This window comes from Oratosquilla oratoria, chromosome 5 (genome assembly GCF_046742065.1).
Source record: "Oratosquilla oratoria isolate Oo_2021 chromosome 5, ASM4674206v1, whole genome shotgun sequence".
Classification (NCBI taxonomy): domain Eukaryota; kingdom Metazoa; phylum Arthropoda; class Malacostraca; order Stomatopoda; family Squillidae; genus Oratosquilla; species Oratosquilla oratoria.
In genome coordinates, this window is record NC_134781.1 from 4,158,762 (window position 1) to 4,177,358 (window position 18,597).

An 18,597-nucleotide genomic window follows, 5' to 3' on the forward strand; every position below is an offset into this window, starting at 1 on the left:
ATAAAAGATTGTTGTAATAAATTCCCTTCCCAACCCTTTGATAAGAGTTGCAAGATTGGATAGAGTGAGAACTTTGGTGGTGAAACTGGGAGCGTGGATAGGGAGAAAACTATTGGATAGGGTAGCTCAGTGAATCCTGAGACGATTTGTGCACATGGAAAGAATGAGGAAGCAAACATAGTGTGGAAAACAGACGTGGGTGGAGTGAGATTGAAAGTAAGACCGAGAATAAGGTAGATTGATGGTGTGAAGGGGGCTTTGGGTGTATGTAGAATGTCTGTCGAACAGGGAGATGAGCGTGCAAAAAATAATAGCGTGTGTATATATAATGATTGGCCTGTATATCAGTCTTTATTCTTATTTATTTTTTCCCTCTGTATCCGGCCACGCTCAGGCCTGGAATGTCTTCTGTCGGCACATATGTCCTTCTAGCACCAATACCGGTTCGCTTGGTAACCTTGCCTGACCCTATTTGTCCTTCTCCTCAGGTCAACCTCATCCGGAACATCACCTTCCGGAACTCGAAGCAAACTTGGTCCGGGATCCCGGTCATCGCGGCCAACATGGACACCGTCGGTACCTTCGAGATGGCCAAGACTCTTGCCAAGGTGAGGCAATTCTCTTAACGCTCTCTCTGACTCTCAAACTCTCTTCTCTCTATTCATCTATCTATATGTGTATGTATTTATGTATACAACATATGTAAGGATGCATTTCTCTATAAGTTTATCTCTCTCGTGCCTTGCTACGGCCGGAGCCGTTGCCTATAGCTTGCCCTTGAGACTCATAAGGGCCTCAGACCCCCCCCCCCCAACTTATCTGGAGGGAAGAGCCCCCAGGTCTTCGGGAGGCTAACAAGTATTCTGATTTTAATTTTGAAGAATCAGTTTGAAAATTGGGTTGTTTGAGTCGCCAGTAGTTGTGTATTATTTTTAATAGACATCAGTAACAATCTCTAGCTGTGCCCTATGTGATAGGGTAGCTTGGGCAAGTGGCGGTTACTGGTAGTCCTTATTGATCGAACTTGGATCAAAGTCCTAGAATTCAGGGTTTGGAGGAGGAGGAAGAGGAGGAGAAGGAAAAGGAGAAGGAAGAGAAGGAGGAGGAGAAAGGAGAAGAAGGACGAGGAGGAGGAGAAGGAAGAAAAGGAGGGGGTAGGAGGAGGGTCCGAATGCAAATAGCGCGAAAGGGGGCGTGTCCAGCATGTAAACATGGGTAATTGGGGAGGGGAGAAAATGTAAACATTGGGATGGACGAGAATAAGGTTAGACCTTTGTTAAGATCGGAGGTGTGAGGGTCCTTAGGATGATGATGACGATGGCGTTTGATGCTAGGAGACAAAGGGCAGTATATAAAAGAGGACTGTTGTAATGGCTACAGGGAGAGAGAAAATGAGGTGTGAGCTCGCATCCTGAGGTGATGAAGGAGAGAAATTGAGGGCGGATAGAAGAGGAAGGCTAGTAGAATTTAAAAATTATAATTTTTATTTATCTTTATTTATTCATTGATTGTATACCGATTAAATACACAATTTACCTATTGAATACACAACTTATATGATCTTCAAATCCATGCATTATTGTAGGTGTATAATAAACTGGTCAAAGCCCAGTACATACGCAGTAGTGTATGTGCTACGGTTACTGGCCGGGTAGGCTGACTGTGGGCGTTAATAGATGCTGATGTCAGCAGTGAGTGTTGCAGTCAGCACGGAGAGGGGTAATGTCAGGATAAAATTAGGCAACGTCAGAAACAAAGCTGACGACACAGGATTTGGTCAAATGCGACATCAGGCCGCGCAGTCATGTCGTCTTGAGACTGAAAAGTTGCCAAATTATATTTTCTGACCATTTTTTTTGTTACCGCCAAGCGATTTTCTTCAAACGACCAGAGTCCCCTGCATAGACTTGACTCCTATGAAGAGCAAATCTTGCTTTCAAATGAATGGAAATGTGGAAGTGTTTGGCATTTTTATTACTTAGCACTTGTCACCTTGTGCCGCAAATACACCGACTGGGCGGGAAAAGTGCGGCTCTGTGTATTAGACTATGCGTGTAATACATTGATTCTCTCGTATTCCTGTTTTATATTAAATTTCTTATTTTTCTCCTGCCACAGCACAAATGTTTTACAACGATCCACAAACACTACAGTGTGGAAGAATGGTATGAGTTCGCTTTGCACAACAAGGAAGTCCTGGACTTCGTTGCTGTCTCCTCAGGAACGTCGGAGAACGACTGGCAACGCCTGCAAATGATTCTTCAGAAAATCCCAGAGGTGTGCAAATATACCCAACGCATTTCTCAGTACATTTGCCGAGATGTATTTACCTATACGGGACAGTGATAGTAGGTGACAAATAAAAATTAGAGATCATCAGTAGGAATCAAATTGTCGTACTAGTTGTTTTGGTTGCTTTATTTCTGTGTAAAACATAACCTTGACTGCAGCACTTGTATAATATCAACAGGCCCGGTTTATCTGCATAGATGTGGCCAACGGTTATTCGGAGCACTTCGTCGAGTACGTTCGCAGAGTCCGGAAAAGTTTCCCGGATCACACGATTCTGGTGAGTACTTCAAAGTTCGGTCTCTTTCATTCTCCGCAAACGAAACAGCAATATGACGTCATATCGCATCGCGCGCTCTCCAGAAGCGAAACAGGCCGATATGACGTTATATCGCGTCACTCAAAAGCTATAAACAAAATTGTGTGTGTTTAGAATCAGTAACTTCTCAGTATAAGACAAAATTAAACCGAAATCACGACCCATCAAAACTCACAACATTTACCTCTCCTGATGCACTCTCCCTCATTCTTCTTTTTCTCTAACCTCCAAAGTCGTCGGTCTTTCTCTTGATATTAAGAACTCTTTCTGAACGTACTTTGAGACGTGATGACTCTCGAATGTTGACACAAACTGACCGACGCTGGTTTCAAAATTCAGGCAGGCAATGTGGTGACCGGCGAAATGGTTGAAGAACTCATTCTATCCGGAGCTGACGTCATCAAGGTGGGAATCGGACCGGGATCCGTCTGCACTACCCGGAAAAAGGCCGGAGTGGGCTATCCACAGCTTTCTGCCGTTATCGAATGTGCCGATGCAGCTCATGGTCTGGGCGGACATATCATATCGGTAAGTATTTTCCAGTCTGGATTAATCTACAAGCATTTTAGCAAGATTATCCTCAATATCATCTTGTCTTTTTTTTAGTTCAAAATTATCCTAATATTAAGCTTTCAAAAACTATGGATGTCTCGTAGTTGCATGAAGATAATTTGACTTGCATGTCAGGTATGATTATGATAATGAAAGATATAGGAAAATGGATGAACTCCAAGCAAATGAAGTAAAACGAAGATAAAACAGAAAGTCTAATTGATGGAAAGAGTAATAATCTTAGAAAGTTAGACATCTCTACTCTTCAGATTAATGGAAACTTAATGGCTGTAGAAAAGGCAGTCAAAGACTTAGGTGGAATCATGGACTGTAGTCTATCTTTTAAGGATCAAATCAATCAGGTGCTAAGAACAACAGGATACCATCTACAGAATATTTAATTTCTCAAGAAATATTTGTATGGAAATGCAATGAAAATGCTTGTTCAGTCATGTCATTAGCAAATTGGACTTTTAATTCGCCTTATTATGGACTTCCTAATTATCTATTGAAGAAGCTACAACTAGTTATGAACAGAGCTGCTAGACTCATGAAAGACCAGCCTCCCCGTGAAAGAATAACACTAATAGGCTACTCATTGGCTTGCATTGGCTGCTGATCAAAACACGTGTCATCTACAAAATTTGTGTCCTAACTCATCAAACTTGGTAAACCAAGATATGTAAGGAATTTCCTGCAGGATCTCCATCTTGATACCCCTATTGCTCCGAGGCACACTGTTCAGCAGCACAGGCTCTTTGATCCCCGAGTTAACATGGAAACTGGTTTTAGAGCATTTGAAAATATTGCTCCACGATTATATGAGCTACCCGGAAATGTCAAGAACTGTGATACCTTGATAACCTTTAAGAGAGCACTGGAGACCCACTTATTCACGATTATTGATATTTGCATTAGAGATAATTATCGGCGTTGATAACATATCTGTGGCGGCTCAGCGGAGCGGACATGGAACTCCATCAACGGTAAACGATATGTTTGTTTATTACTTAAATGTATTTACAGATTATTTTATCCTGGATACGCGTGATATATAATTCACGATAAACGCCAAAGTAATCCATTTTATTCGAATCACAAATAACAATGGCAGAACACCAGGGTCAGTTGATCATAGCGTCCGAATACTCGTTCATAAAATAAAAAACGCTAACAATATAAAATCATCAATATTATAATAATATTGTTAGTCATATTTCACTGCTATTGAAAATGTTATATACGTGTATGTATTGTTTCTCGTCATTTACTATAGGACCATGTTTTACCTGTTTATCAGTAAGATTGGCACTATACTCTTAAGATCGCACGTGCTTATTCATCTATGGTTGGTCCATACGAACTGTGTCAAACACACCAATGATTTAGTTAGTTAAGTTTTATTCAACAAAATAAAACACAATTTATACATACATATATACAATTTTTTTTTACAAAATTTCTTGTTGAAAAGGGAGAGCGTGAAGCAAAGCTTATGGGGAATTGCTCTCCCTTTAAGGAAAGAATTATTTTTATTACATGTTAGTATGATACATACACATATATACATATATACACACATATATACATATATACACACATATATACATTACATACATATATACACACACACATACATACATATATACATCTATATATATTTTTTTGCAATGAGATGCGACACGACGACCGTTAACTCCGACTTCACGTAGGAATCGGGGTCACGTGCAAGCAACGCATCTTGTGGGGGTCAGGTGAGAGGTGAGATGTCAGGTCCATTGTTGACGGGACGATAATTGCTTACTGCGCGGATCCGGGTCACCGTCACCTGCAGGAACAAGAAAAAAAAAAAAAAAAAGAGCGGCAGACTTGGGCGGTACATGACAGTTTCTCCATGAATACAATCATGAAATGGACCTGAAATGTTCAATATACTAATACTTATAGATTAATGACTTTTTTAAATATCGTTTATTCCATGTGTTAACACCTATAATAGATAAGCATTGGCCTTTTTTGGTTGTTCTGTATTGAGTTTTAAAGAAGTCGTTTGTATGCCTAGTCGCAAAGCGAGTTTCGTAAGTTGAGTAAAATTTCAATATATTTTTATTCACTTGTTTATTGTAGATTTGGTGCATAACAATGGCAGTTTTGTACTTTATTAAGTCCATGAATTTCAGTAATTTAGTTTTTTAAATAAATTATTTGTATGTTCTAATTCATCATATAATTTATCTATATCTTGACATATCATAATTACGCATTTCTATTGCTCATGCTTTTAATTTAAAAGACAATAAGACATCTTTCTAAAGTCACAGAACAGAGAGACGACCTTATAGTCGATCTGTATTTAATTAAGATTTCCGTTCTGTAAAAATCAATGCAAGAATCTTGATTATTACAAAATAGACAAACCTTGAAAATATATGTATCACAGCTACTTATTTTCAAGTCTGTTTTAATATAATAAGTTTTTAAGTTGAAAAACAACTAGTTCGGAATCTGTCAGGTAGTAGAGTCGGATACGGAAAACTTGCGGAGGTATTATGAATATCAAATAAATTGACATTGGGAATTCACTCGCATGTGTGATCGTAGCTTTATTACGAACACAGGATGAATTAGTCTTGCTAAAATATTTCGTCTTCGCTGATTGACAAAGGTATTGCAAACTTGTGGTCAATATTGCATGTGGTTGCAGGATGGCGGATGCACCTGTCCAGGTGATATCGCCAAAGCCTTTGGTGCTGGAGCTGACTTTGTCATGATGGGCGGAATGCTGGCGGGGCACGACCAGTCTGGTGGTGATATCATTGAAAGGAACGGCAAGAAGATGAAATTGTTCTATGGAATGTCTTCTGCTGTGGCCATGAACAAGTATGCGGGCGGCGTGGCTGAATACAGGTAGGGAACTACGAACTCCCATTTTAAATCATCATGAAGTGTTTAAGAAAAAATATATGTAGGTAAAATTCGGGTTTCAGCGTATATTCCTGTAGAACATTAAAATCATTATTACCATTATTGTTATTATTATTATTATATGTTATTTCTATTTTTTAATGCAACCTACCATAATTTCCCCACATCACTTGTATTTGGAATCTACTTATAAATAGTAATAATAAGTGTCAACAAAGAATTATTTACAGTTTAATTGAACAATCATATTGAGGACAATTAGATATTCAAGATTTAGATAAACTACAGCAATGGTTTGAAAAGTGGCTAATGAAATTTAACACAAGTAAATGTAAGGTTATGCAGTGAAATGCACATAAGTAAAAATAACAATAAGTAGATTACAGGTTATTTGGAAATTTGTTAATAGTGGATAGTGAGAAGGATCTCTGTGTACCGGTAGTTATCAGTGATGATCTCAAATCATCCAAGCAATGTATTTCTGCCTCAGAGAAGGCAAATAAGGGTAATTTTTTAGAAATGCACACCTATGAGAGATAGCAATAGAAAAGTAATTATTAATTTTGAAAAGTATATTACATCAATGTAATATGCGATTTTTTTTGCAGAAATTAATAACAAAAAAGTTGCTAAAACCGATTTATTATTGAACAAAGTCGCGGCAGTTGAAGGGAATGCCATGTTTGTTTTGATATTTGTCGAGGTTGAAGAAATGAAAGGATGATAAATTCATCTATTCTAACCTAATTCTATATTTAGTAATTTAGTACCTCAAATTCTTAAGATCATGTCTCCATCTTGATAATGGCTCGGAGGCACACTGTTCAGCAGCACAGGCTCTTTGATCCCCGAGTTAACATGGGGCAATTAACAGACGATGGCAGAGCCCCTTGTTCTCTCAAAAAGTCCAAGGAAGCCCTAATGTCTTTGTAACAGTGCTTATTAAGGTCACCTGGAGTTGGAGAACACCCGGTCCATAATGTGGAAGCCATTGTCTGACAGTGACTGGACTGGATGGACAACAACAGGGCATCTGGACTGTATCGTAATGGCTTCATTCGTTAGTAGATTTGCTTGAAGCAAGGGTTTTTTAATATTCATTTTCACCAAGAAAATCGCATATTACGTTCATGTATTATAATTTACAAAATTAATATTTAATTTTCTAAAGATATATTGCATAAGTGTGCACAACTAAAATGATACCCAAATATGATTCTAGGGCCGATTGTGCAATCTTTTGATTTTAAAAGTCCATCTGTCATTAACAAGCTATGTAAATCATTAGTTCGTCCACATCTGGAATATGCTGTTTCTGTATGGTCACCATATCTCAATAAAGACATCAACAGATTGGAAAAAGCACAATGGCAAACCACAAAACTGATTCCAAATATTAGAAATAAATTATATGAAAGTCAACTAAAGCACGAATCTATTCCCTCCCCCCAAAAAATGTAGACCCAGAGGTGATTTGATACAGGTCTTGAAGATTCTTAAGAGAATCATACATACATACATATACCAAGCCTTTTTCCCCCTTACAAGGGAGGTAGCCAAAAAGGAAAAGGCATAAAATCATTTCCACTCATTCTATCCCTGAATACACTCCACACCCCTCCACCCTCCCTCGTCACTTTTAATATTGTTGATTCTATTTTTTTTTTTTCGTTTAGGGACATTCCTAAATAAAAAAATAAAAAAAATAAAAAAAGAGAATCAACAATATTAAAAGTGACAAAATTTTCACACTGAATGCAAATCAGACAAGAAATCATGGTCTCAAACTGTTGGGAATTAGATTTGATTCTATTTTTTAGATTTGATTCTTTTTTTTTTTTTTCGTTTTCGTTTAGGGACATTCCTAAATGAAAAAGAAAAAGAAAAAAAAAAAGAGAATCAACAATATTAAAAGTGACAAAATTTTCACACTGAATGCAAATCAGACAAGAAATCATGGTCTCAAACTGTTGGGAATTAGATTTGATTTGGAAGTGGATGGAAGCAACTTTGCCAACTGTGTAGTAAATGAATGGGATGAACTTCCTGTAGAGGTGGTGCAGTGCAGTGCAGTTCAAAGTTTTAAGATTCATTTAAATAAGCACCTAAGAAATGAACTGTAATGCCTGGCATTTTTATTTGATTTTACATTATTTATTCATTTATCATTTATTTAGTTATTAGATTATGTATTTGTTATTCACTTATTTATTAATTTATTATAAATTAGTTATTTTTGTGTTTATTATTTATAATTATCTATTTATTTCATTCTTTTATCTATTTGTTTATCTGTTTACTTATTTTTTCTGCACCCAACCTAGTTATGGACCAGAAGGTCTCCTGTCAGAATGCTCTTCCTTTGTACATACATACATATACCAAAGGCTTTTCTCCCCCTTACATGGGAGGTAGCCTAAAGACAAAGGCATAGAAACCATTCCCACCCATTCCATCCCCTACACACTCCACTCCCCTCTACCCTCCACTCCCCTCTACCCTCTTCCCTCCCTCTCATTTTGGCACCTCCTGGATGACGGGTCATCCCTGCATCTTGTCCACTACCCTGGGTCAGAAGCAATGTCACAAGATCCAGCACATCCACAGCAAGGCTGCTTCATTAATTCAATTACCTCCCCTCTCCATTCCCTCATGCAGAAAAGGAGAAGACAGGGAGAAATCTCTTCGGGCTGCGTCAATCTATTTCTCATACATGCTCCTTACATCCTTTGCAAGAACAGAAAAAAAAAAGTAGATGTGGAGGTGTCTTAGCCTCTCCCAGTAGTTCATGTAGTACTTGATCAGCCTCTTGGTAAAGTCTCTCATTCCACCTCTTTCATGTCCTTAATTCTGTCACTGTGAGTGGCGTGGTGCCATAGAGATGGGAGAGAGAGAGGGAGAGAGAAAAGCTTGGCATTAGCTAAAATAAAAGTGGAGAGTGACATCTGGTACTGGAGAGATTTACAGAGGTGAACTATAACCTCGTAGTTGTGGAGGAAGTAGGAAGGAGACAAATGAAATCACCCGACAGCAGCCAGAATAAAAAGAAAAGTTACACCCAGTATGGAGGGGGTTAATTTTGTTGGGAGATCACAGGTGGCTTACATACTCTATTTCAGAGACAACAAGTGTCTTCCATAGGGGCAGCAAGTCCTCTGGCCTCCTTGTCACCAAAGTTCTAAGGATTCATCCACTCATCTGTCTTGTTGTTCTTATGATGTGGCTGAAATGTGTATAAAAATGTAGTTGTTACTCAGCCACACACCCAGATCTTTGATTGTCTTGCTGGTCTTTATTTCATCATCTTCCACTTTGTAGGGCTGTTTCAGTTGATCATTTGGTCCATATTTCATCAGTTCAAACTTCTTATTATTGCCTTTCATGTTATCTGCCTTGAACCATCTTACCATTTCATCTAGATCACTTTGTGACCCTGGAGAATCCTCATCACTGGTTATACACCTTGAGAACTTTGTGTCGTCTGCAAACGATGAAATTTGGGATGATTTCACATTGTGGTCTATGTCTCCAATCATGAACAAGAACAGTTGTGATCTCAGTCAGCCTTGTGGTACTCCACTGATGACTGCCGAGCCCTTTGATTGAGCCCCTTCCACCATTACTGTCTGCCTCCTGTCTATTAGGAAGTTGTGCAACCATGTGCCAAATTTGCCTTTAATGTCAGCAATTTTGGTTTTGTTTAGTAGTGTTCTATGGTCCACCTTGTCAAATATTTTAGTGAAGTCAGGGTAAACTACATCAATATTGTTCCTCTTGCTTACTCCTTCCAGAATGTTTGAATGGTGGTCCAGGAGTTGTAAGAGACAGGAGCTGCCCTTCTGGAACCCAAGCTGTCCTTTGTTAGATTGCCCAGTTCCTCTGGAGGTTTCACTATTACCATCTTAAGCACTCTCTTAAACACCTTTATGAGACAAACTGGCCTTTAATTTGCTATAAGCCCTTGTGAGCCACTGTTAAAAATTGGTGTGATAATCCCTTCCTTTGGCACTTTTGGAATGATCCCACAGTCAAGTTATTTCCTCCATATCTTTGTGATGGGGACTGACAGTATTGCCTTTCAGACTTTCAGTAGTAATGCTGGTATGTTTTCAGGGCCAGGTGATTAATTTTGTGGCACTTCTGGATTTCTTAAAATATCATCAGGTTACTGATTTGGCCCAAACTTGTTCCAAAGGGAGAGAGTGGTGCTCAAGGCACTGTGAAGTACATGTGAGAAACCTAGGCCCAAGGGCATGTGTATGGGGCCCACCCAAATTTGAGGCCTTTTTGCATATTATATTCATGCCTCTGGCACCCACATCTGAGTGGTGCCCAAGTCAAATTGGCAGGAAGCCTTGTGGCCCTCGACCTATGGGTGAGATGGCGGCCCAATTGGAGCAAGTGACAAAAATGACCCCCAAAAACACCCTAGTGTTGGACCTATGGATTTTACAAAAAATCGTCAGGTTGCAAATTTGGCTCAAACTTACCCCACAGGGAGAGTGGTGCACAGGGCACTGCAGAGTACATGCAAGGAACCTAGACCCAAGGTTATGTCCATGGGGCCCAGTCAAAGTTGAGGCTTTTTTACATTTCACATTCCTGCCTCTGGCACCCACACCTGAGTGATGCCCAAATCAAATTGGCAGGAAGCCTCAGTGTCCTCATCCTGTGGGTGAGATGGTGACCCAATTGGAGCAAGTGACCAAAATGACCTCAAAAAACCCTAATGGGTTTATATCCATAATGCTTGAGTAGTCCCCATTTTCCTCCTTGAAGACTACCTTGGATGTTGGACAATCATTCCTGGTATTGGTTTGCTGGATACACTGATACTGCTCCTGTAGTATATTGTGTAGTCATCTGTTAACTCACCACCTCCATTGTCTAGAGGGCCGGTTTTTGTTCTTGTTTTCAATTTCTTTCTGCCATAGGTATACAGTAGAAGAATTTAGGATTTGTCCTTATGGCTGCCAATGCTTTCTTTTCCTCATGTATCCTTTCTTTTTCATGCAACACTCTGAGTTGACTTCAACGTCCTTCAACCTTGTCTCTAAACTTTACCTTTTCTTACATACCATTGGCATCTCTTGAAGTCTCTTCAGTATTCTATTCCTTTTCCTCACTAATATTTTCCTGTTGTGAGGTATCTTATTTCAATGACTGTTTCTGTGTCTTAGGGGAATGTACTCGACACATTTGTGTTCACAAATCCAAGTGAAAAGTTTTAATGTCATCCATTAGTGTGGTCTCATCAAGTAGTGTACAGTCAACCTTTGAGTTTGCTGTGTTTAGTGATCAGCTTTTTCAATGAAAAATTCAGCTTTCTCAGATCAATATGTTTTTCCTAGCTGGATACCCTTCCGTTTGCCTTGTCTTTTGCCAGGTTTAATGTCACCCCCAGAATATTATGATCAGACACTATTGTCTAGTACTCTTATGCTGTGCACTAGTTTGCAGTCACTTGTGAATATTTAAAATTTGTATATGGGCCAAGCAGTAGCCAAGTAGATACCATGTCAAACTCATGAGCAGGTGGTCATGAGTTTGATTCCCGGGATCTGCTGCGTGCTTCTTGCCTTGGTTCCTGATAGCCCTAGCCAGCCAGGGAGGCAACCCAAACACTGGCCTAAAAATCTCAACAACTTGCCGCAACTGACAGGCTTGCCCTACCAAGGGTTTCTCACTTCCCACTTCATGGGAGTGTGATGGTAAGTTTATGGTAAATTTTTACATTTCCACATGTAAGGCATGTAATTTCCATAGGTTACAACAGAGCCACAAATCATAAAACTGCCTTGTGTCTTTGGAATTTCTCTTTGGTGTTCGAGTAATTGTGACCTACTTGCCCTCCATTTCCTATATGATGTAATTTTATTAACAGGGCCAGTGAAGGTAAAACTGTAGAGATACCATACCGGGGAAATGTAGAAGACACCATGCAGGACATTCTAGGGGGTTTACGCTCAGCCTGCACATATACAGGTGCAGGGAAGCTCAAGGAATTACCTAAACGTACAACATTCATCAGGGTGACTCAACAAACTAATGAAATCTTCAGTAGTAATACAAGTGAGAAATGAGGTTCGTTACCACTCCAACTCTAAATGTACATAGTGTGATTGATTATAACTGAAAGAGAGTTATTGGTTTTATGAAGTTTAGATATGTAGAATTTATATTAATTAAGTTTCTTGAGCTTAATATCAATCAGTTTGACAAATTGATGTTTTGTATTATTACAGGTGATATGAGAATCAGGAACCCATCTGAACAATGAAGCATTTGTTAATTATACATTTGTTGCTGGGATGGTGAACAAAACCGTGATGATTTATCTGTGAATCAAACAAAACTACTGTTGTACATTTCAAATTTTAAATATTTATGCACAAAAGCTTATGTATTTCACAAGTATTTTTCATTATAGACAAGGAATTGTCATATGAATGTTAACATATCTTTTAAACTCATGCAATTCATAGTATATTTACTTCTTCCTTGACTCATAGAATTTGCCCCTCAGCTTCCCAAGCATTCATACAAGTAAAAACTGTCAGGATATTAATGTTTGATATCTGGCCAATATCTTCAACAACTTCACCTCCTCTCTTCCTCAGTGAGGCATTGTTGCTGTCTTCTCTTTCATAGAAATAAAGAAAAAAATCAACTCTTTGTTCAGTCATTTGTTGTTATTTCAACTCTTGATTTCCCCTTTAAGTAGTGGATACCCTTTGTCATAGACTGCCGCTGTTTAGTAATGTGAGTCTTCTCAGGTGTTCTATATTCTGCCCTGCCTTCTACTGCCTTCTTCATTTCATAGATGATCTTGGCTGTATGCTTTATACAATACAATCATATTTAAAACACCATATACATAAGTGAAATTAAGGCAAAATTTGATAAGTGGAGATAAAGAAATAGGACCCCATGAGCATAGCTCCAACCCCATATACAATCAGTTAGTTAAATTCATCTATCCATGTCATTCTTCAGCCTCCTGGCTTGTACAGTGGTAGTGCACTGGCCTTGCAATCATGGGGTTGGCAGATCGAACCTCACCCGGGCCCATGAGCTTAAGCTGTTTACTTGGGAGGCTACTGCCATGACTGGGCACCACAGTAGGAGGTTCTGGTTTGCCTCGGCTGATGTTCTGAGGAGACTCTTTGAGACTATCAGAACTGTGACCCAGCAACTTAAATTTTCATGAAGTTTAAGAAGGATGTTAAAGTTAAAAAAAAAAAAAAAGGTAGTTGCAGAACAGTACCTGTGATTATTCAGTGATAATGAACTGGCAGAGAAAACCTATTGATTTTCAGTGTTTCAGAGATGCATTTTCTCTATTTTGCACAGTTTTCCAGAGCTGTCCTTTATCCAGTGGTACTCTGCATGCCATCAAACACCATTTTTAGGCTACTCTGTACTAGCAGACTGGATAGAAAATTTTATAGCTACACTTGCATAGAAAGAAATAAAGATTTATTCTTAGTCTTTGTATCTTTGTGAGTGGATGAGTGGTGAGGGTCGAAATGTAATGAACCAAGAGGGTAAACTAGCTTCGGCTGTTGGGTCATGCTGTCGAGATACTGTGTCTTGAAGCATTGTTTGTGACCTAGGGGACAGGGATGGCACTTCTTCAAGAAGGAGCTAAGATAATAGGGAAAAATGGGTGAAAGGTGGGTGGGGAAAGGGCCTTTTGGTATATGGATGTATATATATTATTGCAAAAATAATTTCCATAAAATTAAGTCTGCATGACTGCCTTCACAGTTGACTCATCTGTTCATAGGGATTTGTCCTGAATAAGGGCCTTTTATATCTGTAAGGCTGTCAGAGAAATATTCAACTCTGGGAACATCACTTTATGTGTGTGTGTGTGTGTGTATACCTAATTCAAATGTACAGGAAAGGATCAATGCTTATGGCGTCCTGTTTCCTTACCCCCAATTGTAATAAACAGGAAAGACACTATGCTCAATGGGCCTTACTTCTTTTTACCCATCTATCATACCTAATTATAAATATGTATATGGCTTTAACTTAGGCTTAACCATCTAGGTTATTCTAGGAGTTTATGCATCCATACAGAAAACTATATTTCATGATATCTCACACACTTTTAGATTTGTTTCCTTGACCTCGTATTGTCTTACTGTCCCTAACTAGATCTTCTCTCAGTAATATTCACCACGTTTGATCATCCAAACACCACAATCATGTTACCTCTTCCTCTTCTTTCTTTTAATGATGGCATATTCAATGCCTCTAGTCTTGTGCAATTTATCTGTAAGGCTGGGAGCTAGTTTGGTTGCTGCTCTTTGTATTCTATAAATCATATTTATATCCTTCACTTTGTGCAAAGTCTCCACAATTTATCAGGTATTTGATTAATTTTTTCATTAACTCACTTGTGTAGTGAAAAGCCAGTCATGTTTTTCAGGAGTCTGCATGTCTTGCCCACAATCTTGCTGATATGTTTGTCGGGGAATAAATCATGACCAACACAATAGGTCTTCCTCTTACTTTACATTAAGTAATTTGTTGATGGTCTTAATGAGCTTTTCCCTATTTTCAAATTGAAGTTAATTTTCTACACATGGCTTCAGACACTAGATATTTTTGTAGCAACTTGCAGTCATCTTTATCTTTTGATCTCATTGTGTGAGATGTGTCTGAATCAGTTGAGTAATTGGCTTTTCAAGATGTAAGAATGGTTGTAGTGTGCTATATAATAACACTGAGTAATGGAGGTTTCTCTTAATAAATTTAATCAATTAGCTAGAATAAAATTCTTAAAAATTTATGATACTTCTCAGCAGATTAAGGTATACTCCATTACATAAGTGTAATTGATGTTATCTGTATGGCCTCTGATTTAAAGATCATACTGAACAGCAATTTTTTCAAGCAAATCATATCTTTGCACCAACTTTTTGGCATCCATGGTTTTGGAGGTGTTGATGCAATCATTTTCATCGAAACTGTCCATTCTGTAGGAAAATATGTTTAAGGTTTTTATTGTTATTAATTACAATCAGTCATTATGGCTATATATGGCTAATGTTGCTAAGCTTAAGACCTATTGACTTCTCAAAGAAAAAATTAATACTGTCAAGCAGCAAGCATACCACTGTAGGCTTATAGCATAAAATGCATTAGTATAATCCCACACAGGACTAGTAAATACTTGCAGTTTATGCTTGAAATTTATATTTCATCTCAAATCTGCTTTCCTTGGCGAAGATTTATTGTAGAACATTTTTAAATAAGAACAGAGAAGGTATTCTGGAATACTAGCTGGCTTGTATAGGCACTGAAGATACCAGGGAAGGTAGAATTAACAACAGCAAAGTGGAATTGTGCTGGAGTACTTTGCTCACCTTTTACATGCTCCTTCTGGCTTGTGGCTGCTGTTGTGTTCCTCTTTGCTAATTGGCTGGTACAAGGAACACCAGGTTTCCAATATGGAATGGGGAGATGGGTTAACTCTTTTAAATCCAAGAGGAAGTTGGGTCACTTCTCTCTTAATTCCATAAGGAAGTAGGTCACACTGCACAGAATACCCCCAACCCCTATTTTCCATGTTTCTCATAGCATGGGATGAAGATTGGTGAGGGCTTTGTCACCCCTCTCTGCTTAGTATCTTTTGAGTGAAGGGTCATCTCAGGACCTGCAGGCCTGTGGAAAATGGGGGGAGTTCAGCATGAGGGCAAACTGAATTACCTCTGCCCTCCATGATTTGCCACTGGAAAGAGTGAGATCCAAGGCAAGGTTGTGAACTGTAGGTTGCAATAGCAGTGAAAAGTTGTAAAAACCACCTCGGTGTACTGTACAGACATTGGGGTGAGGATGAAAGGATGCTTACTGATGCTCCTATGTCATACAGATGGACATATGGTGTCAAAATGAGCAGTTTTTCAAGTAGTTGTTGATGCTGAACTACCTATGTGTGGGGTTAGTTAACACCTGTGTATTGGTGCCTTCTGAATTCCCCAGTCAGTGGTACCCATTTCTCCAAGGCCAAAGTTGTGACATCATTGGTAAGTTGAAAATGAAGAAATCAGGACTTGTTAAAATTGTAAGGAGCTGCTAAGTATAGAAGGGATACAATTGCCAGTGATTTTCTGTTGGGTGTTTTTGCTATGTATTGTCCTGATATCTACAGATTTGAGGTATGGTCTTCTCATCCCAGTCTAGAAGAATGATATTAGTAATCATTGTCTTGAATTTCATTGAGTGGAATACCTTCAGCCCCACAATGGCTGACAATAATCCACAGGCCCTCTGAGGGAAGAAACTTTGGATGGTTATGTGTTGTGGGACTTTTTGAATGTCACTGATTGAAAGTAGTAGTAGAAGGGTAGCAGTTGCCACTTGTCAGCTCACCATGTGTGAAAAGGTGTAAGAAGGCGATAGAGATCTTTGGCCTAGTCCAGTGACTGAGTGTCAACCCCTCAGGGCTGCACCTGCTGATGGAAGGGAAGGGGTTGACAGATTTTGAAAATGGGATTTCTGTTGGCCATCTTGTAGGACTACCACAAGCATGTAGAACTAGGGGTAAGAGTAATTGTCATGACTGCAATACTTAGAGATAATATTGCAATGCATTCTTGCTAAGGTCTTTACTCGGTGTTTCTGGTATGAACATAAGATCATTTAGTCAAACAACATCCTGAAGAATAGGAAATGCACAACTGACCAGATTATAGCCATTCTCAAAGTTTAATTTGAAATAAAATCCCTGATTGCTGTGGATGGGGACAAGACCTTTCACAAAGAGGTGCTGAGATAGAAATGGTTTTTCATGTATATATTGTGGGGGTGTGCTTTGATTCAGCCACCCCTCTTATAAAGGGAAAGGGTTGTTTGGTATATATCACATTATATAACATGTATGTATATACAGTAGAAGCTCAATTTAATTGAATTATTTAGTCAAGGTTGATTTTAGTCAATCAAATTTGTACACCATCAGCTGTAGCTCATTGCACTTTCATAAAGTCGAGGGCATTTCCTGTAAATCCTTTGTGATAACATTAATCACACATGACTTTTTACTCAATGGACTAATAGATTTCTTAAAATTTGTGGCATTTCCAGGAAATCCTTCGAGACATCATTGTGCACACATGACTTTGCTCAGTATAGCTAACTTTTCCATAAAATCAAGAGTGCTCCAGGTAAATCCATTGTGTTATTATGAACACTGGAATATTTCTATCATGAGTTTTCCAGTAAATAGAATCTTTTTAAATGAAGCTTCTACTGTATCTGCTTTTTACCCATGAAATGATGCAACTACATGGGAGAAATCCTTACCTTGTTCACTCCTGTCACGTGCATACTTTTGTCAGTTATAGGAATCTACAATGACATAATGGGGTTACAAATGCTTGTAGTTGCTTAGAGATCTTTGAAAAATCTGTAGTTATTGTGCCTTTACAACAGTGATATCTATTAATGATCCTGCTTCAAGCTTGTTTGGGCTTACCAGCCTTTGTTTAGGCCTTTGGTGTTTGTAATAGTGCCTTTCAGATCTTTGCTTTTTCATATGGAGTTTTGTATCACAGTATTCTTGACAGGTTTCTCAGTATTATGATGATGAATCACTGCCAGGCAGTTTGTACAAAAAAAAAGAAATGCAACCTGAGCTCAGGTGTTTCCTTTTATTGAAACAATCAGATGATAATGAATCAGAATATTATAATGGTATAATGTTAAATAGTGGAGTACAAATGGAGAAAGTGAGTAAAATTGAACAAAAAAGAAGATGTGTTATTAAGGAAAGGTGACAGTTGAAAAGAATCGTATGCTTTTCACAAATCCATGAAATTTCAGAAATGCCTGTACTGATGTCTTATAAGGGTCAGGAAGAAAATTTGTATCTGTCAGCTGATATAGCTTATTTTATGATTGCTACCATGTAAATAATAATAGGATTCTGCTTCATATCAGCTGCTGTCATCAAGAGACTTACAGTGGTTGTTGAGCTAAAGAAATAGTTTGATCCCAGGGAATTGCTTGAAGCTAGCACCAACTTTGTAGGTCTCAAATGACACTTTGAAATAAATGAATTGTAGTTTTTGTTACATTTCAGAACATTTAGTATTTTATTTATTCTTAAGATTAGGTAATCAAGAAAACTTCATAAAGAAACTGAGTCTCTGTAAGTGATTGTTTATTTCAATTTCAATGCCAGAAATTCTGCAGCCTCACAGTAATCAGCAACTGTCTTCTGCCCCTTCCATAGATCACTCAGGGAAAAGCTTTGAATTGCTGTATTTGAGTAGATCAACTTCTGTCACTGAGTAAAGGAGAAAGGAAGCAGTGATCTTTTGTCATCTTGCTTGCATGCCTTATATTTACCTAATCATAGCATACAAGAGGGCTGCTTGGTTGGTGAGCAGCTTAGAGCATCACTACTTGGGTGAAAGGTAAGGAGTGGAGATAATGAGGCTGCTTGGTGGCAAGCTTATAGCAAGGGCATATGAACATAAATTCTCAAGTTGGAC

The 18,597-nt window shown here is 38.5% G+C and overlaps 1 protein-coding gene across 1 annotated transcript in view; it reads left to right on the forward strand.

Moving 5' to 3' along the window:
* LOC143025337 (GMP reductase 2-like) overlaps window positions 1-18,186 on the forward strand; it is a 28,263-nt gene extending 10,077 nt beyond the window's left edge. Inside the window, exons 2-8 of the mRNA XM_076184833.1 lie at window positions 489-608; window positions 2,119-2,277; window positions 2,471-2,569; window positions 2,948-3,136; window positions 5,865-6,067; window positions 11,970-12,169; window positions 12,331-18,186. Of these exons, the coding sequence (XP_076040948.1) occupies window positions 489-608; window positions 2,119-2,277; window positions 2,471-2,569; window positions 2,948-3,136; window positions 5,865-6,067; window positions 11,970-12,168 (969 nt within the window). The 3' untranslated portion in view covers window position 12,169; window positions 12,331-18,186. The remainder of the gene's footprint in view (window positions 1-488; window positions 609-2,118; window positions 2,278-2,470; window positions 2,570-2,947; window positions 3,137-5,864; window positions 6,068-11,969; window positions 12,170-12,330) is intronic.
* Window positions 18,187-18,597: the final 411 nt, after the last annotated feature.